General features: G+C 56.4%; 1 protein-coding gene across 3 annotated transcripts in view; it reads left to right on the top strand.

The window, feature by feature from the left end:
• PLEKHM2 (pleckstrin homology and RUN domain containing M2) overlaps positions 1–27,972 on the top strand; it is a 39,194-nt gene that overhangs the window by 7,294 nt on the left and 3,928 nt on the right. The window contains exons 2-13 of one of the 3 annotated variants that reach the window (XM_002722340.5): positions 16,345–16,451; positions 16,761–16,870; positions 17,305–17,404; positions 17,976–18,063; positions 19,534–19,720; positions 20,955–21,014; positions 23,697–23,925; positions 25,595–26,428; positions 26,615–26,684; positions 26,778–26,868; positions 27,153–27,217; positions 27,590–27,678. In XM_002722340.5, the coding sequence (XP_002722386.3) occupies positions 16,345–16,451; positions 16,761–16,870; positions 17,305–17,404; positions 17,976–18,063; positions 19,534–19,720; positions 20,955–21,014; positions 23,697–23,925; positions 25,595–26,428; positions 26,615–26,684; positions 26,778–26,868; positions 27,153–27,217; positions 27,590–27,678 (2,030 nt within the window). Of the gene's footprint in view, positions 1–16,344; positions 16,452–16,760; positions 16,871–17,304; positions 17,405–17,975; positions 18,064–19,533; positions 19,721–20,954; positions 21,015–21,037; positions 21,191–23,696; positions 23,926–25,594; positions 26,429–26,614; positions 26,685–26,777; positions 26,869–27,152; positions 27,218–27,589; positions 27,679–27,972 lie in introns of those variants that run through there. The other 2 variants (XM_017338263.3, XM_051836532.2) reach the window with 2 other exon arrangements.

Here is a 27,972-nt window from a genome sequence, read left to right as displayed (position 1 = left end):
CGTGGAGCAGCTGGGACTCGGACCAGTGCCCATATGGGGATGCCGGCACTGCATGCAGAGGCTTTACCCACTATGCCACAGCGCTGGTCCCATAAATTAAACATTTTTAAAAAAATAGTTCATAAGGGGCAGAGCTGTGTTTTGAACCATTTTTCTGGTTCTTGTTCTTTTCATTTCTCTGAATTTTTCCACAAATTTCCATAATTTTTCTGTCCTTTTTAAAAAATATTTGTTTAAAAAACATAGAGGAGAGAGAGAAGAGAGATCTTTCATCTGCTGATTCACTCCCCAACTGCCTGCAACAGCCAGGGCTGAGCTAGGCTGAGCTGGGATCCAGGAACTCCATCGGGGTCTCCCACATGGGTAGCGGGAACACAAGAACTGGATCTATCATCTCTGCCACCCAGGCACGTCAACAGCAAGCTGGATTAGAAGCAGAGTAGCCAGGACTCGAACTGGCAGCTTGATTCAGGGATGTGGGTGTCCCAAGTGATGGCTTAACCTGCTGTGCCACAGCACCTGCTCCGTGATGTCTGTCTCTCTCTTTTTTTTTTTTTTTTTTTTAAGATTTATTTATTTACTTGAAAGTCAGAGTTACACAAAGGAGAGAGAGAGAGAGGTCTTCCTTTTCTTCTTCTTTTTTTTTTTTTAATTTTTTTTTTTTTTTTTTTTTGACAGGCAGAGTGGACAGTGAGAGAGACAGAGAGACAGAGAGAAAGGTTTTCCTTTGCCGTTGGTTCACCCTCCAATGGCCGCCGCGGCTGAAGGCAGGAGCCAGGTGCTTCTCCTGGCCTCCCATGGGGTGCAGGGCCCAAGCACTTGGGCCATCCTCCACTGCACTCCCAGGCCACAGCAGAGAGCTTGCCTGGAAGAGGGGCAACCGGGACAGAATCCAGCACCCCAACCAGGACTAGAACCCGGTTTGCCGGCGCCACAAGGCTGAGGATTAGCCTGTTGAGCTGCGGCGCCGGCCGGTGATGTCTGTCTTAAAGTGGTAACAGTTACTGCATCCTCCTGTCAGTCTTGTGGATCAGTCCTCCATTTAGCAAATATTTGTTGAGAAATGTGTACAGAGCAGTCTTGTAGTCACTAAGAATCAGCAGTGAACCAAGCCTACCAAGTGCTTGCCCACGTGGGGCTTACATTCTAGCAGAGAAGCCATGTGGAAGGGGTCTGCCCACTGTAACATCTGTCGCCACCGTCTGTCAGCCGTGCTGCTGCAGCGGCCCTGTCCCAGACTCCGCCACACACCAGCGTGTGCCATGCAAGCTGGTGTACAGTGAGCGCTCAGTAACCGGCAGCATCAGCAGATGTTGACACCCCCCTGCAACGGGACAGGTGGGCACCCCAGCTCCCCACAGAGCCCTCTGATGACCGGTGTGGCTTTGCAACCCTGGAAGGTCCCAGATTTCCATTTTTAACCTGAAACCCATCGGACTGTACTCGTGGGCCTTGGAAAGGGGGCAGGGGTCTCCACACTGTCCCCCAGCCTATGATTTTAGACAGAGCTCTGGTGACGGCTTTCCTTTAGCAACCGCTGGCTGGCTGGCTGTGTGAGGCAATCATGAGGTCATGTTACAAGTACAGTGGTGGAAAAGGGAAGTAAAAAAAAAAAAAAACAAAAACACGCAGACCCGGTGAAGGCTCCTGGCTTGAAAGACTGGTTCAGGTGGCGCTTTGCAGAGCCCTCTTCTCCCGCTGGCGCGACAGGCAGCCTTGCTGCGGAGCGCTCAGAACCCCGAGCAGGTTTCCCCCAGCCCCTGCTTCTGTCCCAGCAGCGGAAGAGTGGAGGAGAATCACGCACTGTGTGCCCTTTCAGGCCACCGGTTGGCTGCCAGGTCTCTGGCGTGTGCCCAGGGACCCCTTGGAGAGTTTCTTACCATTTTGCTTCTGCTTTGGAAGGCATCACTGGGGCACAGGTGTGTGGTGCAGCGCGCAGGTGCTGCCTGGGAAGCCCACGTCCCACACTGGAGTGCTGGTCTGAGTCCTGGCCCGCCTGCTCCCCATCCAGCTTCCTGCTGGTGTGCTCCTGGGGAGGCAGCAGGCGATGGCTCGGTTACCTCCGTCCCTGCCACTCTCATGGGAGACTCAGACTGAGTTCTGGTCCCCAGCTTTGTCCTGTTCCAGCCCTGGCTATCACAGGCATCTCTCTCTCTGCCTTTCAAGTAAGATGCAAATAAACAAAAGCAAAAATCAAAACAAAATAGATATCCTTTGCCCCTCCGTAAGACGTCAAGCCCTGAGTTCCCGGACAGCGTACGCCTGGTCCTGTAGGGTTGGGACACTCTCCTTTCAGGAAGGGAAGATTCAACTGCTTTTGGAAACCACATTTTGTCAAATTGCCCAGGCAATTTGGTCTTCAGCCATCATTGTTGCTACACTCCAAAGAAAGCACAGAAAAATGAAATCCGTGGATAATTCTGGTTTCTGCTTTTTTCGACTTTTTCCTGGCGCTGTTCAGCAGAGCAGAGCGGGTCCCAGCCCTCGGACAGAGGTGCTGGTGAGTGGTGACCTCGGCGGTGAGGGAAAGCTCTGGAGTGGGCTGCTGTGTTGCGTGGCGGCTGAACGATCGAGAGGCCTGCATTTCACCACACTTGCAGAATATCGCAAGCCCATGGCAAACAGGCTTTGCGACGGACCATGCCGCGTGGGGCGCCCGTGAGCCCGAGGGTGCCGCTGGCCTGTGCGCGGTCCCCTCCTGGGCAGGGGCGTTGGCTGCATGCAGACATCAGCTCCCCCAGGACACTGTTTTGCAAACCACTGCGAGGCCAGGCTGATGGTTCTGAATCGCGGGAGCTCTGGTTGTCTGGTGCTGGAAGCCATTGCAATTGATGGGCGTTGAGAAGGAGATGTTCTCCAGGCTGAAGTGGGTTGGGATCTCAAGTTCAGGATTCTAAATTTGGAGACCAGGGCTAGAGCTGCGGCACAGAAGGTTAAGCCTTTACCAGCAGTGCCTGGCATCCCATAGGGGCACTGGTTCGAGTCCCAGCTGCTCCACTTCTCATCCAGCTCCCTGCTAATGCTCTCTCCTCCATCTGCTGGTTTACTCCCCAAATGACCACAACAGCTAGGGCTGTGCCAAGCCAAAACAAGGAGCCTGAAGCTTCAACCGAGTCCCCCACATGGGTGGCAGGGGCCCAAACACCTGGGCCATCCCTCGTTGCCTTCGCAGGAACAGAGACTTAGCCTTCTCTGCCACAGCGCTGGCCCCAATATTTTATTTGATTGATTTGAAAGAGTTGAGAGAGAGCTCTTCCATCTGGTGACTCTCTCCCCAAGTGGCTGCTGGGCTGGGCCAAAGCCAGGAGCTTCTTCCAGGTCTCCCATGTGGGTGCAGGGGCCCAGGACTTGGGCCGTCTTCTGCTGCTTTCCCAAGAAAAGCAGGGAGCTGGATCCAAAGTGCAGGAGCCAGGAGCTTGAACCGGTGCCTATATGCGATGCCAGTGTCATAGTTGGTGGCTTAACTTGCCATACCTCAACGCTTTTTTTTTTTTTAACTTTACAATGACTTTTTTTTTTTTTTTAACTTTACAATGATGCAAAAATGGTCCATGCTCCATAGAAACTATTCTTCTTGGGTTTTGAATTGGTACCTTGCTGGGCACTGGTGACAGGCAGCGTGATCCCCTCCGGTGGTGCTGGGTGGCAGCCGTGAGCACAGCGCCCCATCGCCCCACGGTTGCAAGGTAGATGCCAACACTCCGGCATGTCGGGCGTATTAAATGCGCTTTTGACTTGCAGTATTTTCAGCTGGCAGTGGCTTCATCTGGACACGAGCCCATCCTAAGTTAAGGATCGTCTGTAAACAACATCGCGTGGCGTAGCCACTTTTCCTCTGGAAAGAATGAGTGTCCCTGAAACCCAGAGGGGTGGTTTGCCTACTCAGTGCCGGTGCTGTAAACAGACTTCCAAAAACACTAGGCAGGCAGTGCCCTCTCACGTGCCAGGAGACACCCCTCCCGCACAGCGCACCTGCTGCAAGGGGCCACCCCGGGGGCTGGGGGGCTGAGGGGTCGTCCCCGGGGGCTGGGGGGCAGAGGGGGACTGAAGGGCCGCCCCCGGGGCTGGGGGGCTGAGGGGCCGTCCCCGGGGGCTGGGGGGCAGAGGGGGCTGAGGGGTCACCTGGGGGGCTGGGGGGGCTGAGGGGCCGTCCCCGGGGGCTGGGGGGCTGAGGGGGCTGAGGGGTCACCCTGGGGGGCTGGGGGGCTGAAGGGGCTGAGGGGCCGTCCCCGGGGCTGGGGGGCAGAGGGGGGCTGAGGGGCCGCCCCCGGGGCTGGGGGGCTGAGGGGCCGCCCCCGGGGCTGGGGGGCTGAGGGCTCTGCAGCGCAGTCTGATGCTGAGGTTGAGTCAGACTCATCTAATCATAGCTGCCACTGGTTAAGTTCTTTCAAGAGGTGACGTGAGGTGAGGTGACAAGTCACCCTTCCTTAGCCTGCTGCGGCTGTCTAAACATTCTCTCTTCTCTGGTTGGTCTCCGTGGAGCCAACAGGGAGGCCGCTGTTACCTGGCACCTCCTCCCTGGGTGGAAGAGAGCAGTGCCCCAGGTGGCGCCAGCTGGTTGTCCCTGCACCCACGGCCTGTGCCCTCTGCGGCAAGCAGGAGTGGAGTGTGCGCAGGCCGTGCTCAGGGAGTGGAGCCCATGGTGGCCAGGCAGGTGGAGCAGGCGTGTGTACAGCCTGGCAGACTCCCCTGATGTCACTGAGCGGGGATTTTTTTCTGGGTCTATAAATATAGACGTGTGACCCACCTCCTCCCCCCTGCAGCCTCTGGGTCGTTAGCAGAGTTGGAATCCAGGTCTCTGCTCTGCTCTGCTGGGTAACCTCGCAGCCTCTTGTTGGTCTTGACTGATCGGGGAGGAAGAAGGGAGCGACCTGTAACGGCCGCGTTTCCATTTGTCCGTTTCTGGTCTTCCGCGGCTTGCTTTGCGTTACCTCGGAGGGGCCGGTCTGGGAAGTTTTCTTGGTACTAACCAAAGCGCTGGAAATTGTTTCGTGGTTGTGTGTCTGTAGCAGAAAGACAAGTCAGCCGCGCAGAGTGGGGCTGGCCCTGGTTAAAACGCTCTGAGTCAGACGGTTCTTGGCTTGCTGGACTGTGCCACCCACATTTCCCCGAAACCACGGGGTCTGGTGCAGGCCTGTGGTGGTGTCTTCCTGGAGCAGTGGCTGCATGGGGGAGGGGCTCCCTGTCCTCTTGCTTTGAGACAGGCCAAGATAAGCCCAGCCACCTCTTCCCGGTCCTGGTGCCTGAATGCACCAAAAAAATCGGTGAAAGAAAAAATTGGTGAAAAGAAAAAATCGGCTGAAGAGCAGCTCCTCCTTCTGGAATGTTCACTGAGACTGACACAGAGGCTCCCGCTCACAGACTTCAGGGGAACAATGTCTTGAAAACCAAACCAAAACCAAACCAAAACATCACTCTAAGAGTGAGGGTGAGATGCTCTGATCCCTCTTCATTCTCATTTTCTCTCTCTTTCTTTTTTTAAATGCTTCTTTATTTGAAAGTCAGGGTTACACAGAAAGAGAAGGAGAGGTAGAGAGAGAGAGAGAGAGAGAGAGATCCTCCATCCAGTGGTTCACTCCCCAGTTGGCCACAATGGCTGGAGCTACGCCGATCCAAAGCCAGGAGCCAGGAGCTTCCTCCAGGTCTCCCACGCTAGTACAGAGGCCCAAGGACTTGGTCCATCTTCTACTGCTTTCCCAGGCCATAGCAGAGAGCTGGATCCTAAGTGGAACAGCCAAGTATCAAACCGGTGCCCATATGGGATGCTGGCACTGTAGGGTGCGGCTTAACCTGCTGTGCCACAGAGCTGGCCCTGTTCTCATTTTCTTCCAATGAGAATGTTCCAGCCTTCCACGGTCAGGCACATGGCCTTGCCCGCCCCTCCCCAGGGTGGTGGAGCCCTCCTGTCCAGACTGTCCAGACTGTCCTGCTCTGTACCTCGGCTTCCCTGCCACCCTTTCGGCAAAACTAGTCAGGGGCGTTTCTGGATCTGTTGTCTCCTGTTCCTTCTCTTTCCCTTTGTTTCTTCCATCCTTTCTTCTCTCCATTTTCCCATCTCCTCTTCTCCCCATCTCCACTCTCCAACCCAAGCCCCCACTCAGCAAAAATAGGCAGACTGGTTTGCTGAAGCCCCATGCACAGCCCTGACCGCTCATGCACTGTCTGGAGTCAGCTGCACCCCGATCCCTCCAGTGTTTGACGCAGAGAGCCATAGCTAGTTCTGTGCATAGCACTTCAGTGTAAGGATTCTTTTTCATAGAAGAATCCTAGTGCCACTATCACATTAAAAAAAAAAAAAAGATGTATTTATTTGAAAGGAAGGGAGAGAGGGAGAGACAGAAGGAGTGAGATCTTCCGTCCTCTGGTTCACTCCCCAAATGGCTGCAACAGCTGGGCGAGGCTGAAGCCAGGAGCTAGGAACTCTGTATCCTGGTCTCCCACTTGGGTTGCAGGGGCCCAAGCACTTGGCCATCTTCTGCTTCCTTCCCAGGTGCACTTAGCAGAAATCTGGATCGGAAGCAGGACAGCCAGGACTCAAGCCAGCTCTCCTTATGGGATACCCGTGTCATAAGTGGTGACTTAACCCACAGCACCACAGCTCTGGCCCGTGTCATGCTTTTAAAAATTAATAATAATATTTACTTAAAATCATCAAGTACTGCCAGCCAAGCTTTCAAGTTTCCGTTGCCTCCTCTGTGTCATTGTTAACATACTGGATTTGAAGTAGGATCCACATAGACTCCTGCCATCCCTGTGAACGGCCGCCAGTCCCCTGCCCCTTCACCCAAGCTGCCCTCCTCAAGGCTCCCGGCACCTCCCTTTCAGGCCCTCGTCACCATGACCCCAGTGACCCACTCGTGCCCTCCGTGGGGAAACCTCCTTCTCTTGGCTTCCAGTGTACCCAGTCCAGGGCCCGGGTCGGCCTCATCGGCTGTGCCTTCACAGTCTAAAGCAGAGATTCTCAGGCTCGGCTGGGTGTTTCAGAAGAAGTGCTGGCTCCTGGGCCCTGCCTCCAGTGTCTCCCACTTAGTTGGTTTGGGCGGGCGTTTTGTTTTTCAAGCCCCCCAAGTGGCTCTGTTTTGCCGTGTGAGTGAGGACCCCAGTGCTCACTTGGGAGCCCCAGCAACTTAGCACTGAGACGCTCCTCCGGCACCCACCGTGGTCTCATCCGCGGACACAGCTGCTAAAAATGCCACCTGAAGGCTGATGGCGCTGACCTGCCCCTGACCGCAGGCCGCCTTCCACAGCTGTCTTGTGACATCTCCTCTTCGACATCTGATGGGGATTTTGAACTTACCAGAGCAGAACTCCACCTGATCTGGAGAGTTGGAAAGTGCACTGCGTTCGGTTGCTCAGAACAAAACCTTAGTGTCATTGTCCTCTCTCTCTCTGTCTCATGAAGTTGGGTTATTTATTTTGGGCATCTGTGGCAGTAAATGAGATCTCAGTGGTGGTGTGTGTCTGACCGATCTCTGCACTGAGCATGGCAAGAGGCCCGGGAATTGAGGACCGGATCCAGAGCAGGGGGAGGGGAAGGTGAGAGAGCTGGACACCGAGCCCAGCAAGGAAGAGGCAGGAGTGTGGTGAAGGGGCCGCGTCCCGTCTGCTTGCGTGGGCTCCTGTGTCTCTCTGAGGCCGAGGAGGTAGCTGGCTCTAAGTGGCCTGTCTCAAGGCAGCTTTGTCAGAAATCCTGCGTCACGTGCCAGTGGTGGGCAGAGAGAGCATGACTGCTTCTTGTTCCATTTTCCATCAGAGATGAAATAAAGATCTCTTTTTTCTAACTTCTCTCGAGGGCATGAGGGAAGTAGGCAGGCGGGGAAGGGCCGGGAGGTCTTAGGTCTCGTAAGATCTCATGGGCCACAGGCAGGGACTAAGCATTGGGTTCTCTACAGACGTTGGTGGAAGTGCGCTGAGCCAGAATGAACCAGCATAGCTGGGGCAACATTGCCTGGAATTTGACTGAGACCTTGGCAGTGAAAATTGGGACACTTGGAAATTCAGTTTGAGGATTTGGGACTTGAGAATGCAGGGCCCGGATCACTGGATCCCAGGCCGCACAGTTTTGCAGTGAGAACAAAGAGAAGAGCCTGGGAGGGAGACGCCGGATCCCTGGAGAGAGGGGTGAGCGCCTCCTTTCTCTCACCCACTGGCAAAGCCCCAGGGCTCTTTCAGATCCTGAGTCTGACCCCTCCCTACTTCTCCCTCTTTCCAGTCGGATCCAATTCCACCGGATCTGTGCCCGCCCGTCTCCCTCCCCACCTTGGCCTTGCACAGTCAGTATGCACACCACACAGCAGGCACGGCAGCCCTGTGGCCAGCGCACTGGGTTATGTTCAACCCTTCCTGTAGTTTCCCAAAGCCCCTGCTGTGGCCTGTGTGGCTGTGTGTGGCCTGGTTACCTCCCTGACCTCACCTCATACCACCCACATCCTCCCTCTCAGTCCCAGCCATGCTGTCGCCTCGCTGTTGCTCCTGCCCCAGGACATTTGTGCCTGCTACCCCGCTAACTGGAGTGCTCTTCCCTCGGGTACCACAGTGGTCACTTCAGAGAGCTCTTCTGTGAACCCTGTTTAGAGCAGATCCCCACACCCTTCTTGTTTTATAAATAGCACTTAATCACTCTCTGGTGCCACATTATGTAATTGCTCACAGTTTCTCTACAACCAGAATGTTCGTTTTTTGAGGGCAAGTATTTGTAGACCTCCGTATAAGAACAGGGTCTGCTGGGTCTGGAGCTGTGGCATGGCAGGTAAAGCCGCTGCCTGCAGTGCCGGCATCTCATATGGGCACCGGTTCAAGTCCTGGCTGCTCCACTTCCGATCCAGCTCTCTGCTAGGGCCTGGGAAAGTGGATGATGGCTCAAGTCCTTGGGCCCCTGCATCTGTGTGGGAGACCTGGAAGAGGCTCCTGACTTCAGATCAGCCCAGCTCCAGCCATTGTGGCCATTTGGAGAGTGAACCAGTGGATGAAAGACCTCTCTTTCTCTCTCTCTCTCTTTCTCTCTCTGCCTCTCTGTAACTCTGCCTTTCAACTAAATAAATACATCTTTTTTAAAAAGAAAAGAATAGAAAAGAAAAGAAAAATACATGACTCCTTAAGGCGCCACTACTAAGCTTTGGGCACAGGCAAGCTCCCCAACCCAGCCTGTCCCAAGTCTGCATTTCTTGCTGCCTGTGCTCAAGGCCATTACCAGGGGTCCACAGACTTTCTGGAAAGAGCCAGATAGTAAAAGTTTTAGGTCACACGGTCTCTGTTGCGTCTGAGATCGTGTAGAACAGCTGGGTGTGGCTGTGTTCCCATAAACCTTTATTTACAGCATAGGGGGTGGGCAGACCAGCCCTGGCATGCTGACCCCTGCCCCAAACTCCTTAGTGACGTTTTCCACCTTTGCCGCAGATCCACGTGGACAGAACCGCTCGACGGTCTGATCAGCAGACGTGGGAGAAGCTCCCCTTGGAGCAGCTGTGACTTCGGTTAACCACACAGAACACCTCCTACTCCTGGGGAGAGGCCAGTGTGGGCTCAAGGTGGAGTCACGCCACTTTCTTCTTGGAGGACCCACAGTGGCTCTGCTCCGTGGCCATCTCCCGGGAAGCAAAACTGTGGAAGAAGCTGAGCTCCCAGCCACTGTGGGCTTGCTAGTTCTCATGATTTAAAGGATAGGGGACTGTGTTTTTCTTCTTTGGACGTAGTAGAAGGGAATTTAAACAGAGTCTAACAGTTTATATATGAAGGAACTTTAAAAAGCTCATGGAAAATTTAAAAGATGTTTATTTTGGTGCAAGAAATTTTGAAATTCTTCCATCTCTTTTTCATAATATGTATTTTTTATGAACTTTTAAAAGTTTATTTATCTGAAAGGCACAGTTGTGGGGGGTGGGGGAGGAGAGACAGAGAGAGAGAGATCTTCCATCTGCTGGTTCACTCCCCAAATGGCCGCAATGGCCAGAGCTGGGCCAGACTGAAGCCAGGAGCCAGGAGCATCGTCCTGGTCTCCCACCTGGGTGCAAGGGCCCTCGCACTTGGGCCGTCTTCCGCTGCCTTCCCAGGCACATTAGCAGGGAGCTGGATTGGAAGTGGAGCAGCTGGGACTCCACCGGCACCCACATGGGATGCTGGTGCTGCAGGCAGTGGCTTTACCTGCTGCACAACAGCACTGGCCTCATTGATGAGCTTTTTAAAGACCCCCCATACGTTATTCATTAGGGCTCTCGAGCCCAGGTTTGATGAAAAGACCTGGATTTAAAGTCTGACTCTGCCACTTACTCACTTGGTGACCTACTTTATGGAGGTTGCTTGATGGTTAAATCGTATTTGTAGGGTGTGTCATCCACATAACTGCTCATGCTTGTTAGATGTTTATGAGGCATCGTATACTCTGGTAAATGCGGCGTTAGGATTGTCTGAACCCTCATGACAACCTATAGGGATGGCACTGGTACTAAGCCTGTTTCACAGATGTGGAAACCAAGTTTAGAGAGGTTGGGTAACCTGTCCAAAGTCACACAGAGTGCATAGCAGAGTCAACACCCTCTTCATTCTGCTGTCTTCTTAGTGTACGTAGTAAACACTCATAATAAACACTCAGGAAAGAACGGCTCTGACTGGGGCTGATGCTGGCTGCACCAGCAGGTATTGAATGCAACCAAACAGTAATTAGGCATGAAAGATGGTGATTGTGCTTCTAAGCTTAGCAGTGTTTGTTACGCTCATTCCATCAGTTCTGTTGTTCAGGTCCTCTTTTTTTTTTTTTTTTTTTTTTTAAGATTTTTTATTTGAAAGGCAGAATTTCAGAGATAAAGAGAGGGAGAGACACAGAGACAGATCTTCCATCTGCTGGGTCACTGCCCAGATGGCCACAATGGCCGGAGCTGGCCCCATCCAAAGCCAGGAGCCAGGCATTTCATCTCCCACATGGGTGCAGGGGCCTAAGTATTGGGCCATCTTCTGCTGTTTTTCCAGGTGCACTAGCTGGGAGCTGGATTGGAAGTGGAACAGCTGGGACTTGAACCAGTGTCCACATGGGATGCTGGTACCGCCACCAGAGCTTTGCCCACTGTGGGGTCCTCATTTATGCAATGTTGTCCTCCTGTCCCCATTGTTTCAGAGGTACTGGTCTTATTGCTGCAAGAAGTGGTTACCTGCTGCTGCCTCACTGTGGCCAAGGGAGACGCCCCTGTCGTCTGTTTACCTTTAGGTTGTGCTGACCAACTCCTGAAGTCTGAGTTCAAGCTACTGACAGCTTCTCAAGTTCTTCTTCTTCTTCTTCTTTTTTTTTTTTTTTTTAAGATTTGTTTACTTGAAAGTCAGAATTACACAGAGAGAAGGAAAGACAAAGAGAGAAATCTTCCATCCACAGGTTCACTCCCCAGGTAGCCATAGCTGCTGGGGTTAGGCCAGGCCAAAGCCAAGAGCCGGGAGCTTCGTCTGGGTCTTCCACGTGGGTGCAGGAGCCTAAGCACTTGGGCCGTCTTCTGCTGCTTTTCCCAGGCCATTAGCAGGGAGCTGGATGTGAAGTGGAGAGCCAGGACACAAAACGGTACCCATATGGGTTGCCAGTACTGCAGGTGATGGCTTTACCCTCTACACCACAGTGCTGGCCCTAACTCCTAAGACTCTTTTTTTTTTTTTTTTTGCTAAAGATTTATTTATTTATTTAAAAGTCAGAGTTACACAGAGAGAGAAGGAGAGGCAGAGAGAGAGAGAGGTCTTCCATCTGCTGGTTCACTCCCCAGTTAGCCGCAACAGCCGGAGCTGCGCCTGTCTGAAGCCAGGAGTCAAGAGCTTCTTCCAGGTCTCCCATGCAGGTGCAGGGGCCCAAGGACCTGGGCCATCTTCTACTGCTTTCCCAGGCTATAGCGGAGAGCTGGATCGGAAGTGGAGCAGCTGGGACTGGAACCAGCGCCCATATGGGATGCCGGCACTGCAGGTGGCAACTTTACCCATTAGGCCAGGCGCTCAGATTCTTGTGTCATTGTTTTGTAGACATTCTTTTTCTTCTCGCCCCTTTTGGTATCTGTGCTAGATCGTAATAATGACTCAAGCTCTCCTTGGTGCCTGAGAAAATGGAAAATCCTTGTTAACCTGCTTGCTGTAAGGGAGCGCTTTAAAAGAACTACCTGCTAGTAACCTGCCAAACAGAATATTAGCTGCCAAGAGGGGGCAACCTCATTGTGACTTCTTTGCGCCTGAATTAATGTTTAACCAAGGGACAGGTCATTGGTTTGACCAAAAAAGTGGATTTGTTATTGTTAATAATCTGGATTGATGTTTATTGAGCATTTGCTTCTTACCAGGATCTGTGCTAAGCCTCTCGTGTGCCTTTTATCATCTGAACCAGCACTGTCCAGTAGAACGCCTTTCAGTGATGGACGTGCCCTGTGTCTGCGCAACCACACGTCCAGTGCAGTAGCCACTAATCACGTGTGGCTACTGAGCATTTAGAGAGTGACCAGTGCGATGGCAGGAGTGGGGGAGGCAGAGCAGCCGTGGCCCAACCACATGGGAGACCTAGATTGCCATCAGGGCCCCGAGCTTTGGCCCTGGCCCAGCCCCAGCAATCGCAAACATTCGGAGAGTAAATCTGCAGATGGGAGCTCTTTGTCTGTCTCTATGTGTCTCTCTGCCTCTCAAACAAATTTTAAAAGTGCAGGAAATAAGGGGCCAGTGCTGTGTAGCGGCTAAAGCCACGCCTGCAACCCCGGCATCCCACATGAGCGCCAGTTCAAGTCCCAGCTGCTCCACTCCAGTCCAGCTCCCTGCTAATGGCCTGGGAAAAGCAATGGAGGGTGGCCCAAGTGCTTGAGCCCCTACCACCCTTGTGGGAGACCCAGATGAAGCTCCTGGCTTCAGCCCGTCCCAGACCCAGCTGTTGCAGCCATCTAGGGAGTGAACGGGCAGCTGTAAGAGCACTTTCTGTGGGACTGGCGCTGTGGTATAGAGGGTTAAGCCTCCATATTCCGTGCCAGCATACCATATGGGTGCCAGTTCAAGTCCCAGCTGCTCCGCTTCCAATCCAGCCCCCTGCTAATGTGCCTGGGAAAGCAGCAGAGGATGGCCCAAGTTCTCGGGCCCCTGCACGCATGTGGGAGACCTGGAAGAGGCTCCTGGCTTCAGCCTGGCCCAGCTCTGGCGTTGTGGCCATCTGGGGAGTGAACCAGCAGATGGAAGATCTCCCTCTCTATCTCTCTCTCTCTCTCCCCTCCTTCCGCTCCCCCTCCCTCTCCCTCTCCTCTTCTCCCCCCCTCCTTATCTTCTGCATCTCTGCCTTTAAAATAAATAAATCTTTAAAAAATAAAATAAAATCTCTTTTTTGGTCTCTGTCTCTCCCTCTCTCTGTGAACTCTGGCTTTCAAGTTATATATATATATATATATAAATATGTGTGTGTGTTATATAAATATGTAATTTAATTAAAAAATAAAATGTGGCTAGTGTACCTGAAAAATTGAATTTTTAGTTTTGTTTCATTTCAATTCATTTCAATTTAAATAGCCATTGGGTCTGGCGTTGTGGTGCAGTGTGTTAAGCTGCCACCTACATCCCATATGGGTGCCTGTTCAAGTCCCTGCTGCCCTACTTTCTATCCAGTTTCCTGCTAATGTGCCTGGGAAAGCAGCAGAAGAGGCCCAAGTGCTAGGCTGCCTGCTACCCATGTGGGAGACCTGGTTGGAGTTCCTGGCTCCTGGCTCTGTTCTGGCCCAGCCCAGCTGTTGTGACCATTTGGGGAGTGAGCCAATAAGATTTCTTCCTCTGTTTCTCCCTCTCTCTGTAACTCTGCCTTCCAAAAATAAATAAAATCAATTTTTTTTTTTTTTTTTTTTTTACAGGCAGAGTGGACAGTGAGAGAGAGAGAGAGACAGAGAGAAAGGTCTTCCTTTGCCGCTGGTTCACCCTCCAATGGCCGCCGCTGCAGCCGGCGCACCGCGCTGATCCTGGCAGGAGCCAGGAGCCAGGTGCTTTTCCTGGTCTCCCATGGGGTGCAGGGCCCAAGCACCTGGGCCATCCTCCACTGCACTCCCTGGCCATAGCAGAGAGCTGGCCTGGAAGAGGGGCAACCGGGACAGAATCCGGTGCCCCAACCGGGACTAGAACCCGGTGTGCCGGCGCCGCAAGGTGGAGGATTAGCCTATTGAGCCACGGCGCCGGCTATAAAATCAATCTTTAAAGAAAGGAACTAGTGGCTACTGTATTGGACAAATCAGCTCTAAACAATCCTTTTAATTCATTTTATAGATGAGAAAAAAAGCAGGTTTAGAGAGTTAAGTAATTTGCCAAGGACGACAGTGCTGCAGTAGCAGAGTTGGGCTTTGCGTCCATGCTTCCTGCCTCTCCACTAGAAGGTGGGGTCCGTCTGTGCTGTAGTTGTTACAGAAATTGTCCCGCGGATGCACTCACAATACCGTGTGTGGGTATGTGATGCGCATTGAAATAAATGGTCGACTCCTGGCTGCTCCTCTTCCGACCCAGCTCTCTGCTAATGGGAGGGCAGTGGAAGACGGCCCAAGTGCTTGGGCCCTGCACCCGCGTGGGAGACCCGGAAGAAGCTTCCTGATTCAGATTGGCTCAGCTCCAGTAATTGTGGCCATTTGGGGAGTGAACCAGAGGGTAGAAGTCCTTTCTCTCTGTCTCTCCCTCTAAAATAGATAAATAAACCTTAAAAAAAAAAAAAAAGAAAAAGAAAACAAATACAATAGAACTGTGTGTAGTGACACAGAAGTAGACGTTTCATATATCTTTAAGGCAAAGCAAACTTCAGGACATTTGTATAGCGGGATCCTTTTTAGTTTTAGTTCTGTGTATATGGGAAAGATTCAGGATACACTCACGCTGGACTGTAGACTTAGGTACAGGGGAGTGGAGGCCTTTGGACTGTATACACACCCCGTGTGTCTTACGTTTTTTACAATGAGCAAATGTTTTCAGTGTTTTATTTCAAGGCATCTCGGCCTGAGAAAGGAGTCTGAGTTCCAGTCACAGATGCAGCATTTAGCTAAAAATAACTTCAAGGGCTTACCCTCTTCTTAGCCTCTTAGACGCTTTCTCTGTTCAAAAATAAATGAATAAATAAATAATTTCCCGTAATTCTCAAGTGTTCTGGTGGGGATGGCTACTTTTATCATCAAGGAAATTAACACACGTCTCCAATGGTTTGATGAGGAGGTTGCGCTGGGTCCTGACTCCTTCCAGCTCTGACACCTAAGACTCTCTTTTCTGAGGTTTTGACATTAAAGGGGAAAATGCTGTCCGTCCTGAGGTGCCCGGAGTGCCCTCAGCCGTGGTTGAGGGAGCCGTGTGGCTCCCGTGGGCCACTGCGCGTCCTTTCAGTCCTGGAAATCCTGCTTCCCGTGCCCGGATGTGCCGGCCTTGGGGAGGCGGAGAGAGGGCGGGCCCCAAAGACACTGGGGTCCGCCCCCACCAGCAAGGCTGCTGGGCTTACTCCAGGCCCAGACAGAGCTACTGCTTGTGAGGTGGGGGCTGAAGGGTCGGCCTCCCTCCAAGAGCACATGCGTCCTCGTGTGGCTGATGTGTCTGCCTGCTGCCGCTGTCTGCTCATTGCTCCCGAGAGTTTAAACCGCAGGCCAGGATGCAGGGGCCTGTGTTCTCCCTTCTGGCCAGGATATGCTAACCTGAGCCTGGCCAGACCTTCCTCCTGGGGCTTCCCTTGAAAGGGGCTGTGGGGAACTCGGTCCAGGCGTCCGGGCTTCCGGAGCCTCACCACGGCCGACCGAGCCGCCCTCGCCCTCCTCGCCTGTCGGGTCTCATCTCACCCACCATCCGAGTCGTCCTGTACCAGTCCAGCCCAGGAGTGATGTCCTTCTTGGTAGAGGACTCCACACAAGCCTGGCACACACCCAGATCCGTGCCCACTTTGTCAGCTTCCGCAGGCAAGCCCAGTGCCCCTGTCAGTCTTTGGCCAGCACGCCATCAGAGCAGGTGACCCAGTCCATCCGCCCTCAGTGTGTGCAGAGGGCAGCCCCAAGCAGGGCCACTGGGTTGCACAACTCTGGGGTGTGGGTGGCATTTATAGAGAGAGCACTGTACGTGGTGTCCTTGGAGTGGTGCAGTACATGGTCCTGGCCCAGGCCCAGGCCCAGCCCCACCTGAGACCCCACGTGGACAGGGAGTCCCTCAGCACATCAGATTGTCACTGTGCAAAGTGCTCGCTGAGGACCTGCTGGGCGCTGGGCTGGAACCTCCCGGACAGGGTGCACACCTGGGCAAGGCGGCGTGAGAGGCGCTCTCTGTCGGTCCTCGTGGACCTGCTGCCTTCCCGACTCCAGGACTTTACACTTTACGGCTCTCTGTGCATTTCTGACTGGGGGGGGGGGGTTCTTTCTGTAGTTGCAGAGCTACTTTGCCGCGTGTGAAGATGAGACCCCCGCCATCCGGAACCACGACAAGGTCCTGCAGCGGCTGTGCGAGCACCTGGACCACGCCCTGCTGTACGGGTGAGTGGGGGGCCGTGAGGAGCCCCCAGGGGGAAACGCCTGAGCTTATCTTATCCTGTTATTTCTTTCTCCTTTCCCCTTGCCCCACTCCCCTGGGCCTCGGGCTGCCTGTCGTTATCCGTATGAAGCATCTCAGGACAGACATAAGCAAGGAGGGGCAGACTAGCCACCAATGAAGCGGCTGGGCAAAGGCGCATTGGTTGCATGTGGGACCCGCAGGGGATCCAGCGCTCCCTGAGTTCACTGCTGGCACGTAGGCTGCTGGAGCAGCCCCATCCAGTCACAGCAGCTCCTGTCCTGTTTTCGCAGCCTGCAGGACCTCTCCTCCGGCTACTGGGTGCTCGTGGTGCATTTCACCCGGAGAGAGGCCATCAAGCAGATTGAAGTGCTGCAGCACGTGGCCACCAACCTGGGACGCAGTGAGTAGCACCAGCGAGACATGGGGCAGGGACAGCTGCACCTCCCTGTGGGTAGCTCGGGGCTCAGATCAGGACTGGGGTCAGCCCCAGAAGGCTGATGACTCATGGTGCCCAGAAAGTGGGGTGTTCAGATGCTAGCGCCTTCCACAGGCCTCTGCTCCTGCCTGCGCAGCTTGTCGGCCGTCTGGGGGGATGAAGGGTGCTGGGCTCCTTTGTCCCAGCCTAAGCACAGGAGGCCGAAGGCTCTGCACAGCCTTCTCTCGCTGTGTCCTGGCCACCGCAGGCGGGTGTGTGTCTAGGGGTGCTGGTACCCCAACAAGCGAGAAGGCTGTCGGTCCCCTCACTGATCTTTCTTTCTTGCTGCCTTCGCTCGGCAGAAGGAAGCCAGCACGCGGCCGCACCTTCCCTGCAGTTACTCCTGCCTTTGTTTGCAGGCCGGGCCTGGCTGTACCTGGCCCTCAACGAGAACTCCTTGGAGAGCTACCTGCGGCTGTTCCAGGAGAACCTGGGCCTGCTGCACAAGTACTACGTCAAGTGCGTGTCTGGGATGGTCTCTCGCTAGCCCCAAAACACCCCTGGAGCCGCATCCCAAAGACTCGTCCCGGACGCAGCCACCACGGCGTGTCACCTTGGAGGTCTAGTCTAGTATTTGCACTGAGGACCTGTCTGTGATGGCCCCAGCGCCCTCAGAGACTCGCTGGCAGTGTGGTGGCTTTGGCCAGGAGCACTGGTGTCCGGCCCAGGCTCCTGTCTGCAGTGTGGTGCGCTCTGCTGCCGCCTGGGCCTCTACTCAGGCCTCAAACCTGACCCCAGTGCCCAGCCTTTGCCTGAGCCTCTGCTGGGGTTGCTGAAGGGACAGAATATCCATAGCAGCAACTGAGAGCCTGATGAGCCTTGTGCTGCAGGCCCACCCACGAAGACGTGGGCAGGAAAGTGCAGTGTGGCCCCAAACCAGCATCACGCTGAAAGGGAAGGCTGTCCAGCAGGGTGCCCTCAGGAGCTGGGGATGTCACAGTTCAGTCTCGACACAGCTGGCCTATTGTTGAGAGCAGGTCAGGCTGCTAAGTAGACTCAGAGCACCGTCGTCACTTCTCGTGTCTCGCAGGAACGCCCTGGTCTGCAGCCACGACCACCTGACTCTCTTCCTGACCTTGGTGTCCGGGCTGGAGTTCATCCGCTTCAACCTGGATCTGGTGAGACAGCGCGGCTCCTGCTGCTGGGGGAGGCGGAGGGGGGTGGTTCCCCTGTCAAGTCTTTTTCTTGGAGCTTCTTGGATGTTTGCTCAGGTGGGGGAAGCGCTCATGGGCAGAAGTGAGTGCGAGGGAAGTGAGTCGTCTTGTACGTGGCAGGAATTCTGTGTTCAGGTGACTTCTCCCTGGCGCCCTGTCCAGCTTGGAGCAAAGCCACCTCGCCTGGCGCATCTTAGCCAGAAGGACTCCGCTTCGTTCTAGGATATGAGAGTTTGAGATGGGACTCGGCAGGTTCTTCCGTGTGCTTCCTGGGGCTCTGACAGACGTCACCGCTTCCACACTTCCCAGCTGACGTGTTCCTGGTCTCCCTCTTCCAGTCCTCACACCTCCTTCACTGTCACACACTGCATGGGGCCCCCAGTGGATGCCTGAAATGGTAGACAGTACAGAACCCCATGGATACTATGCTTTTTTCTATACAGACAAACATAACTATGACAGAGTTTAATTTATAAGTTAGTCACAGTAAGAGATTGGCAATAAAATAGGACAGCTATAACAATACACTTATTTAAGACTTATGAATTATTTATTTCTGGAATTTTCCATTTACTACTTTTAGACTGTGGTTAACTGGGGAAAATTAAAACTGCAGAAAGTGAACCAGTAGATAAGGGGGAGTGGCTGCACAAATTCACTCTTGGCTCCAAAGCACCTCCCATGCCTGGGCCCTTCAGGAGGCCTTTGGCTGCTCTGTCCTGATCCCGTCACCTTCCCGGTCACGACCCCAGCAGCACAGACTGCAAAAGGAACTTGGCTATCCGTGGAAATGGGAGAAAGTGAGTGATTCTCACAGTGAGAGAGCTGGAGGCAGTACTGGAGGGTAGAGCTCTGTCATCTCGCCAGCCCGAAGTCCGTGGCTCTAACAGCAGAACCACTCACGTGACTCTTGCTTTTTTTTTTTTTTTTTTTTTTTTTTAAGATATATTTATTTGAAAGGCAGTGTTACGGAGAGAGAGGAAGAGAGACAGAGAGCTGGTTCACTCCCCAGATGGCTGCGACGGCTGGGGTGGGGTCAGGCCGAAGCCAGCAGCTTCTTCCAGGTCTCCCACATGGGTGCAGGGGCCCAAGCTCTTGGGCCACCTTCTGCTTTCCCAGGCACATGAGCGGGAGTGGATCAGAAGTGGAGCAGCTGGGACTCAGCCCGGCACCCATATGGGATGCTGGCGCTGCAGGCGGCGGCCTCACCTGCCATGCCACACCAGTGGTCTCTCACATTACTCCTTGTAGCACTTTATCTCCGGACTTAGTGCTTTCTGCTTGTTGATTTCCCAAAGGAAGAGGAGCATGGGGGCTTCGGCAGAGCAGGCCTGTGTCTGCCAGTGCTGGGGGGCTCCTGCCGTTGTCTGTGCAGGTCCTGCCTTCTGGCCCACCTGAGGCCTCCACCGAGTTCCCTCCCTGTTCTCTCCCCAGGATGCCCCTTACTTAGACCTGGCCCCCTACATGCCTGACTACTATAAACCTCAGTACCTGCTGGACTTTGAAGACCGCCTTCCCAGCTCGGTCCACGGCTCAGACAGCCTGTCCCTCAATTCCTTCAACTCCGTCACCTCCACCAACCTGGAGTGGGACGACAGTGCGATCGCCCCATCCAGTGAGGGTAAGTGGCCCAGGGCAGCAGGGAGCCGAGCCTCCGCCCCGAGACAGACCTGGAGCCGCGCAGCCTGGCTGGGGAGCCGCTCTCTCGGCCGGTTGTGGTTGGCGGCGGCGATTTGCATTGAGCAGGGCTGGCCATTTCCCACAGTTTCATTTCCTCAGAGTCCCTTTCATGGCTAAAAAAAAAAAAAAAAGATTCCAAGCACAAAAACCAAAACAAGATTCTGTGCACGTTGGGCCCTCTTCCCGAGGCTCTAGTCACATTCAGGACGATTCTCTGAGCGAGGAGGGGTTAGCAGTGTGACCTGGTGCAGGGGCGAGTGTTGCCTGCTCGGGAAGGGCGTCCTACCCGAGGCTGTAGGCAGAGAGGCTGAGCCGCTCCCGGGAAGGGGGCAGCCAGCAGGACGCAGCGCAGACTCGCCGCCGGTGCACGAGGGGTGGTTCACCCGTCACATTGGAGACTGAGGTTTAATTTGTTGGGTATTTTGTGTCCCCATGCAACCACTCACGGGGACAGCCTGGTTTTGTTCAACCTCTGGCCTTGCTGTTCATTCATAAAAACTGGCCATTCCCCTCCTGCATCGCCTGTGGGAAACTGACGTCTTCATGACTTCGCCCCCTCACCTCCAGGAAAGGGGGTCCAGGCACAAGTTCAGTCCCCAGGTTCCCTAGAATTGCCTCAGCCTTGAGACCCTGACCTCCCTCAGTCTGTACTTCTGTTTGTGCCTTGGGTTGTACGTCCCAGCGGAAGGGGGTCACGTGCAGACTTGCTGTTAGGAAGACCTACCTTCCTCTGTGTGCCGGAGGAGCCCGGCGCTCGGTCTCCTGGGTTGGGCCCAGGGACTGTCTTAGAGGAAGTCAGAGAGCTGTGCTCTGGGGAGCAGTCAGACCGTCCATCAGTGGGGGTGAACCCACCCTGCCCCTGCCATTTAGGTTGAACTACTGGAGCTGCAGCGTTGTACAGAGGGGGAGAGAAAGCAAGGTCAGGTTCAAGAGAGCCCATATATCTGTTGGAACCAGTTCTAGGTTAGAGAGGGATTGCCCCCAGGGCTTCCCAGCAGCTCAGAGGCCCCTGGGCCGGTGCCCAAGCTGAGAAATTCCCCTGCGGCCACCTGAGAAAAGGCAGAGTTCAAGGTTTCCTCTCTGGTGTTCTCCCCATGTCTCCCCCGTTGCCCCCGCCCTCCCTGCCCTCCACTGCCTGTGTTTCTAATCTCCAGTTTTGTCCCTCGTTTTTGTAGATTATGATTTTGGAGATGTGTTTCCAGCAGTGCCGTCTGTACCCAGCACAGACTGGGAAGGTGGGACAGAGTCCGCTGTGACCCTCTTTTCCTGTTTTGCAACGTTTCCATGCCAAGCTTGCTGCATGTGGAAATCAGCTCCTTATTATTTATAATCCCGTCCATGATCGTAACAAAGCCGAGTCTGGTGTGCTAGATGGAATTCTGCCGCAGGAGAGCTTGGCCTTCAGCTCTAGGTGAATCCCTTCTCGCAGTGGCCGTGGGCAGTCACTAAGTGACCGCGTTTCAGGGGACACCAGATCACCCTTTGTGATCCTGATGCCACTCAATAACCCGAGCTACGTAGGGAAGTGCTCCCGACCCAGTGAGCAGAGACTTGTTCTAGAAGCCGTGCCTTTAACCACGCGGGTTGTTAGCGCCTCTGGGTCAGACGAGCGCCAGGGAGGAAGAGAGAGGCCTTGGCTCCCTCTGACCGTCCCTGATGGCTCCTCTCGGGTATGTTTAGAAGAGGCCGCGGCCACCTGAGCACAGCTGAAGCTTCCTACTTCCAGGAGAAGTCTTGAGGCAGCCCTCGCCCTGTCTTCCGGGCAGCCGCAGTGCTTGGGCTTGTATGAATTGATTAAGCTAGCCCCATGTTGCCATGGTTACCCAAAGCAAAGCGTCAACTTTCAATGAGGTGAATGCCCCTCCCTAGACCTGAGGCCATTCCAGTTCCCCTTCTGAAGGAGCTCCTGCTCTGGGGGCTGCCTGCACCCCAAGGAGGAGCACTGCCCCCCCTTCCCCAGCAGAGGCCACCTCTCGGCAGGGAGTGAGAGATGATCTGTCCCAAGTCATGCTAGTGTGACCCCGCTGGACTTTGAGGAAAACAAGACACGGCACTGGGGGAGTGACGTGTCACGTCATTTGGCCAAGGGATCTCACCGCAGCGTCCCGCACCAGGTGCCTTTGCCTGAAAGCCAGAATTCCATCGTGACGTCGCCTGTCCTCTCAGCCGCTCTCCTCGCAGCACACGTGCTGGGCGTTGGTCCCCCGCTGATTCTAACCACTAACCCCCGCCGAAGAGCCTGTGCGGCCCTGGACTAGCGGCACTGCAGGGCTCCCCGGGGCCCGAGAACTAGCAGCTCAGTTGCACTGCTTGTGCGGGCCAGGCTGGGCCCCAGGCAGGCTGAGCACAGTTCAGCAGCTCCCAGGGGAAGCCTGGCCCTCTCCTTGGACCTGGGGGCCAGCACCAGACTCTGGGTCCTCTGCAGGGCTTGGGTGCCCTTCCCACGGTCATTGGCTTCTTTACGGAGCTGGTAGGTACTCAGCCTCAGCACCTACCACATCCGGAGGCTGCCCTTGCCCCTTGGGACTCCTCCCCTGAGCGGCTGCAGGGGCAGAGGGGCCCCCGGGGGCCGGGGCCACACCATGTGGGCTCTGAGAGGAGCCCTCTGGGGCTGAAGAGCGCGCTTTTGTGCATCTGAGAACTAGGCCTCCGGGTCCCGGGAGATCTGAAGACAGTCCTCTGTGTCGCCAGCGTTTCCTGGCAGAGCTGTAGTTGCTTCTAGCCCCTCCTCCATCCTGACAGTAAAAGGCAATATACTTATACGTGCTTTTCCTAAATGGACGGTGTGCTGGTCGGCAGACAACTGCCCTGCGGTTCCAAGATCCACCAAGGAGCTGGAGCCGAGTGGGCTCTTCCAGAGGGGTTGTGGCAAGCACGTACGCCACATCTCTTCTGAGCAGATAATGGCCAGCAAGACACACACACGGGCAAGGGGAGCATGAGAGCCTGTGTCTCTGGCCATTAACCTTCACCAGGCAGCTCCCCGAGCTGGGGCTCCGTTCTGCCTGGGTGGCTCCATCTGCCCCGATACCTGCTGCTGCTCCCTCCTGTCCTCCTGTCCCAGCGACCTGGGGTGTATTGGGGGGGCTCCTCTGTAGGGGCAGCATCATCCCCCCACCTTCTCCCCAGGTGGAGCCAGGGGAGAGGGTGTGGCCCGGAGAGGATGGTCAGCAGGCTGAGGCCGGAAGGAAGTCGCGTTCTCGGCACCACCCTTGAAGGTGCTGGGGGGATGTCGGCGAGAGACAGCGTCCTCTGAGCGGCCCGCGAGGCTCCCTGGGGGCAGCCCCTCGCACCCGCCCCTTCGCCCCCCGTTCCTGCTGCCCACCCCATCATCTCAGTCTCTCCCTGTGTTCCGAGCCTCCCCCGGCCTCCCCAAGTCCTCCTCTGTAGCTCTGCCTCCTGCTCTGTGTCCCTCATCTTCTCCGAGCTCCTCCTGTTTTTGTCTCCCTCTGTGTTCCTTCTGTCGCCTCTGCAGGGCCCCTTCAGAGGACTTGCGGATCTCAGCCCCGCTGCTGGGGTGTGGGGCTGCAGGGGCTGCTCGTCCTCCCACTCCCTGACCGGCGGGGGCGGGGCTCTAAGATTGCCTGAGAGGTGTGCACCTGTCTCCTGCCTCCTCTGTGGCCGCAGCCACCCTTAGTGGCAAGATCACCATCCTTAAGGGAATTGAGCCTGGAGGCAGCTTCACTCCGGGGCGCTTAACGCAAACTTGGCCGAATAGTGCCGTGGAGGTCCCCCGGCAGTGGAGCGATGACAGCCCCCCCCCCACCCCGGTACTCCTGAAGCACAAGTCCCACATCTTGTCGGACTGGGGCACTGCTCTTCAAGCAGGGTTTCCCTGGGAAAAAGCACCCGCTGAGGTGAGGAGCCCCTGGGGCGGCGTCTCTGACAGGCGGTCTCCTGTCTCCTTTCCCTCCCAGATGGAGACCTCACAGACACCGTCAGCGGTCCCCGGTCCACTGCCTCCGACCTGACCAGCAGCAAGGCATCCACCAAGAGTCCCACGCAGCGCCACAACCCCTTCAACGAGGAGCAGGCAGAGACCGTGTCCTCCTCTGACACCACCCCTGTGCACAGCGCCTCTCAGGAGAGGGAGGAGCCCCAGGCCCTGGACCCGCCAGACAGCTGCACAGAGCTCGAGGTCATCAGGTCAGAAAGAGAGAGAGCTTCATCTCCTGGTTCCTGCCCGGGTGCCTGCAACAGCCAGGCCTGGGTCAGGCTGGAGCCAGGAGCTGGAACTCCATCCGGGTCTCTCACACGTGTCAGGGACCCAAGTACTTGGCTTCATTCACTGCCTCCCAGGTACATGGGCGAGAAGCTGGATTGGAAGTGCCGAATGGCCGGGACTCAAGCCAGGCGCCCCAGAAAGGGACGCGGGCATCCCAAGTGGCGGTTAGCCCGCTGCACAGGGGCCCGCCCCTCAGGCAGTTCTTTGAGCAAGAGAAGTCGGAAGGCCTGAATGTGGGGCTGACGGGGCAGAGCTGGTTAAGCCACTGCTTGGGACACAGGCATCCCCTAGAGTGCTGGTTTGGGTCCCAACTACCCCACCTCGGATCCCACTTCTTGTCTGGGAAGGCAGTGGAAGGTGTCCCAAGTACCCTTGTGGGAGACCCAGATAGAAGTCCTGACTTTGGAAATTTGGGGAGTGAATCAATGGATGGATGATCTCATTCTCGCTCTCGCTCTACCTTTCAAATAAGAAAATCATCTTAAAAAACAAGCCCTGAAGGCCCGACCTTGTGAGCCCAGGCTGCTGCCATAACGCACCAGAGGCTGCTGGCCTTGAAGGACACAGCTCCGTTCCCCAGGTGTGGAACCTAAAGGCCGAACTCAGGGCGCGGCCTTCTGCCATCTCACCGTGTCCTCACGCGGCGGAAGCAGAGCGCTCTGGGTGCTAGGGTCCCATTCGTGCAGGCTCCTCCTGCCGCAAGCCCCACCTCTTGACACAGTCACACTGGGGTTAGGGCTTCAGCGTAAGATCTGGGGCAGCCCCAGAGGTGGGCAGCAGCCACAGCACCTTCTTGGGCCGTGGCCCGGCCACCAGGGCATTTGGTCCGTCTAGAACTAGAAAACGCCTTCAGGCTGGACTTGTTCCTGGGGGGAATTCTTGGAAGTCAGTGAACAATCGCTGAGATTTGTACCAGTTCTGGTTCAGCCTGGCTCATTGGAAGAAAAGTATCTTTGTTCATAAGGACAGGGAAATGGGGGGGGGGGGGGTGACACACAGATTTGCCCAGAGCCCTCCTTGGCCCCCAACTTCCCCAGGGACCGGAGCCAGGAGGCCTCACCCCACAGGCTGGTCCCAGGCCTGAGCAGCTTAGCCAGGTTCAGTCCACCCGACCTGGGGTCAGGAGTTTGAGCCCAGAAAACCCTGAGTGAATTTCTGGGGGCCTTTGCCGTGATGACACCTAAGGGGCAGCGAGGTCTGCCCAGGCTCCCTTGCCCATGTCCTCAGGTGAGGGCTGGCTGACTGCGGGGCCGTGGGACTGACCAGCCACAGCCGGCTTCTTCCCCGATGGCCATGGCCGGCTGCACTGCTTCAGAGGCTGGGGACCGCAGGACCTCTCAGGGTTCCTCTGCTGCTGCCCACTGCCTCTTTCCTGCCGTCCCCAGCCCCTGTGCCCTGCTCTGTACTCTGCACCTGCCAGCGCTAGGGACCCCAGGGCCTCCGCCTGTCACCTAGCATGGGCTAGGCCCACGGAGGCACTGGCCACACCCGCAGAGGTCACATGCCCAGGACCCCCTGTCTGACCCCGCCTGATCTCCCTGAGTTCTGGGGCACTCACATGTAACGTCTGGGCCCCCACTGCTGTTCCAGGGTCACCAAGAAGAAGAAGATGGGCAGGAAGAAGAAGACCAGGCCAGATGAAGAAGCCAGTCCCCTCCACCCGGCCTCCAGCCAGCAGCAGTGCGCCAGGCCGGGGGACGACGACAGCCTTAGCAGCCCAGGCCTTGGGCAGGACTCCGCAGACACCACCCTGGCATCCCCCCAGGGCGAGGGCGCAGGGCCCAGCAGCACGGCTGAGAGCAGTGAGCACTCGGAGCCCAGCCAGACCGGCTTGCCCATCTCTGCAATGGACACGTCCATGGAGCGTCTGGGCCCGCCCCTGGGGGAGGTCATTGGCCAGCTCGACGGGCAGCTGGACCCCAGCAGCTGGGGCCCCCACACTGAGCCCCCGGACCAGTCCTTTCGGACCGGCTCCCCCGGGGGTGCCCCGGAGAAGCCGCCATTTTGCGACTTTAGTGAGGGGCTTCCAGCCCCCATGGACTTCTACCGCTTTACCGTCGAGAGTCCAAGCACTGTTGCATCAGGTGGCGGCCACCATGACCCTGCAGGGCTTGGCCAACCGCTGCATGTTCCTGGTGGCCCTGCGGCTGCTGGCCAAGAAGAGGGAGGAGGAGGAGAGGGACCGCCGTCTCGGCCCCTAGAGGAGGCCCCGGGGGAGGCCCAGGAGCCGGAGACGCAGGGACAGCACGGCCGCTCAGCCCCGCCCAGCGAGGAGCCTGTGCCAGGGCAGGAGCCTGGGACCCAGGAGGTTCTCTGCCAGCCCAAGCGGGAGCAGCCCAGCCCGTGTCTGAGCAGCGCCGAGGACTCGGGGGTGGAGGAGGGGCAGGGGAGCCCTTCTGAGGTGCCGCACTCGTCAGAGTTCAGGTGAGCAAGATGGCAGCTGGCGCGAGGGCCCCCCGCCCGCGAGGCCGGGCTCGGGAGCCTCCCCCTCCCGACAGCATCCTGGCCTGGGCGAGCTCCTCCCCCTCACCTTGGCTCCTGGGGAAGATGGAGCCACCGCACGCCGGCCCCGGCCCTGACCCTCGTCCTCCCACACGTCTCCCTCCCCAGAGTAGACAACAATCACCTACTCCTGCTGATGATCCACGTGTTTCGGGAAAACGAAGAGCAGCTGTTCAAAGTGAGTCCGGGGACTCGGGCCAGGGCGGGCAGGCTGGGCCAGTGGCCGCTCGCGAGGGCGCCCGCGCCTGACCTGTGTGCCTCGGCCCCTCAGATGATCCGGATGAGCACCGGGCACATGGAGGGTAACCTGCAGCTGCTGTACGTGCTGCTCACGGACTGCTACGTCTACCTGCTGCGGAAAGGTGCCTGCACCGCGGGGGTGGGGGGGCAGAGGACGAGTGGCGCCGCCCCCTCTTCCCCAGCGCCCCCACCCCCAAGTGGGGCGTGGTGATGCAGGGGCACCCAAGGAAGGTGTGGCTGTCTGCACCCAGGGACCCCTCCGTGAACACCCCGTGCTCCTCCCACTCTGTCATTGCAGTTCTCGGGGCAAGGGAGTCCCCTCCAGAGGGGGCCAGGTCTTGGAAAACGGGGTCCAGGAGGGAGGAGAGGTCAGTGGGGTAATAGGTATTGGGGTCTCGTCTCTCAGGGGCCACAGAGAAGCCATACCTGGTGGAAGAGGCTGTTTCTTACAATGAACTTGACTATGTGTCGGTGAGTTCTGGCCTGAAGCTGGTGCACCTGCTGTAGGTACAGGGCTTCCTGGGCCCCCTGCCCTTAGCTCCAGTCAGGTACCTCCCCTGTCCCGGCCCCTGGAGCCGGGCACCAGCCTGACTCAGGCTTCCGTGTGTGAGACCGGGACTGGGAACCGAATCTGAGGACGCCTCTCCCTGCGCCTGGTTTCTGACTGTGCCTCTCTGGCTCATGCCAGTCCCCAGGCCTTGGTGGCTGTATTCATGGTGACCCCAGGATGTGCTTCCTCCCTCCCCAGCCAGCGCTCGGTCTGGCCATGCTGCCCCCCACCCTCCCTGCCCCCGCCGGCTGGCCGCCAAGCCCTGTGTGCATGTCGGGTTTGGTTTCCGGCAGGTTGGCCTCGACCAGCAGACGGTGAAGCTGGTGTGCACCAACCGCAGGAAGCACTTTCTGCTGGACACAGCTGACGTGGCCCTGGCTGAGTGAGTGACCGCCCCACCGCCCACCCCCCAGGACGGGAGAATCAGCCTCTGCCCCAGGGGTGGTCGTGGAGAAAACGTGTTCCCTCTGGAGCTTGCGGTCGGTCGGAGGCAGGAGAGTGGGCAGCCAGCAACCCGCTGAGTCACGAGGTCAGCCCAGATGACCTCAGCCCCTGTGACCTACAGAGGGGAGGGGCGCGTGAGTCTTCCCATGGCGAGGAAGGCGCGGGGCCAGTGCTTAGGTGGGCGAGGCCCTCAAGACCCCATCGTTCAGGGCCTGCTGACCTTGTCCAGTCT

The sequence above is a fragment of the Oryctolagus cuniculus genome, chromosome 7 (assembly GCF_964237555.1).
Source record: "Oryctolagus cuniculus chromosome 7, mOryCun1.1, whole genome shotgun sequence".
Classification (NCBI taxonomy): domain Eukaryota; kingdom Metazoa; phylum Chordata; class Mammalia; order Lagomorpha; family Leporidae; genus Oryctolagus; species Oryctolagus cuniculus.
The sequence above is the reverse complement of the archived record's forward strand: the minus strand, read 5'-3'. Positions and strand labels throughout refer to the sequence as shown.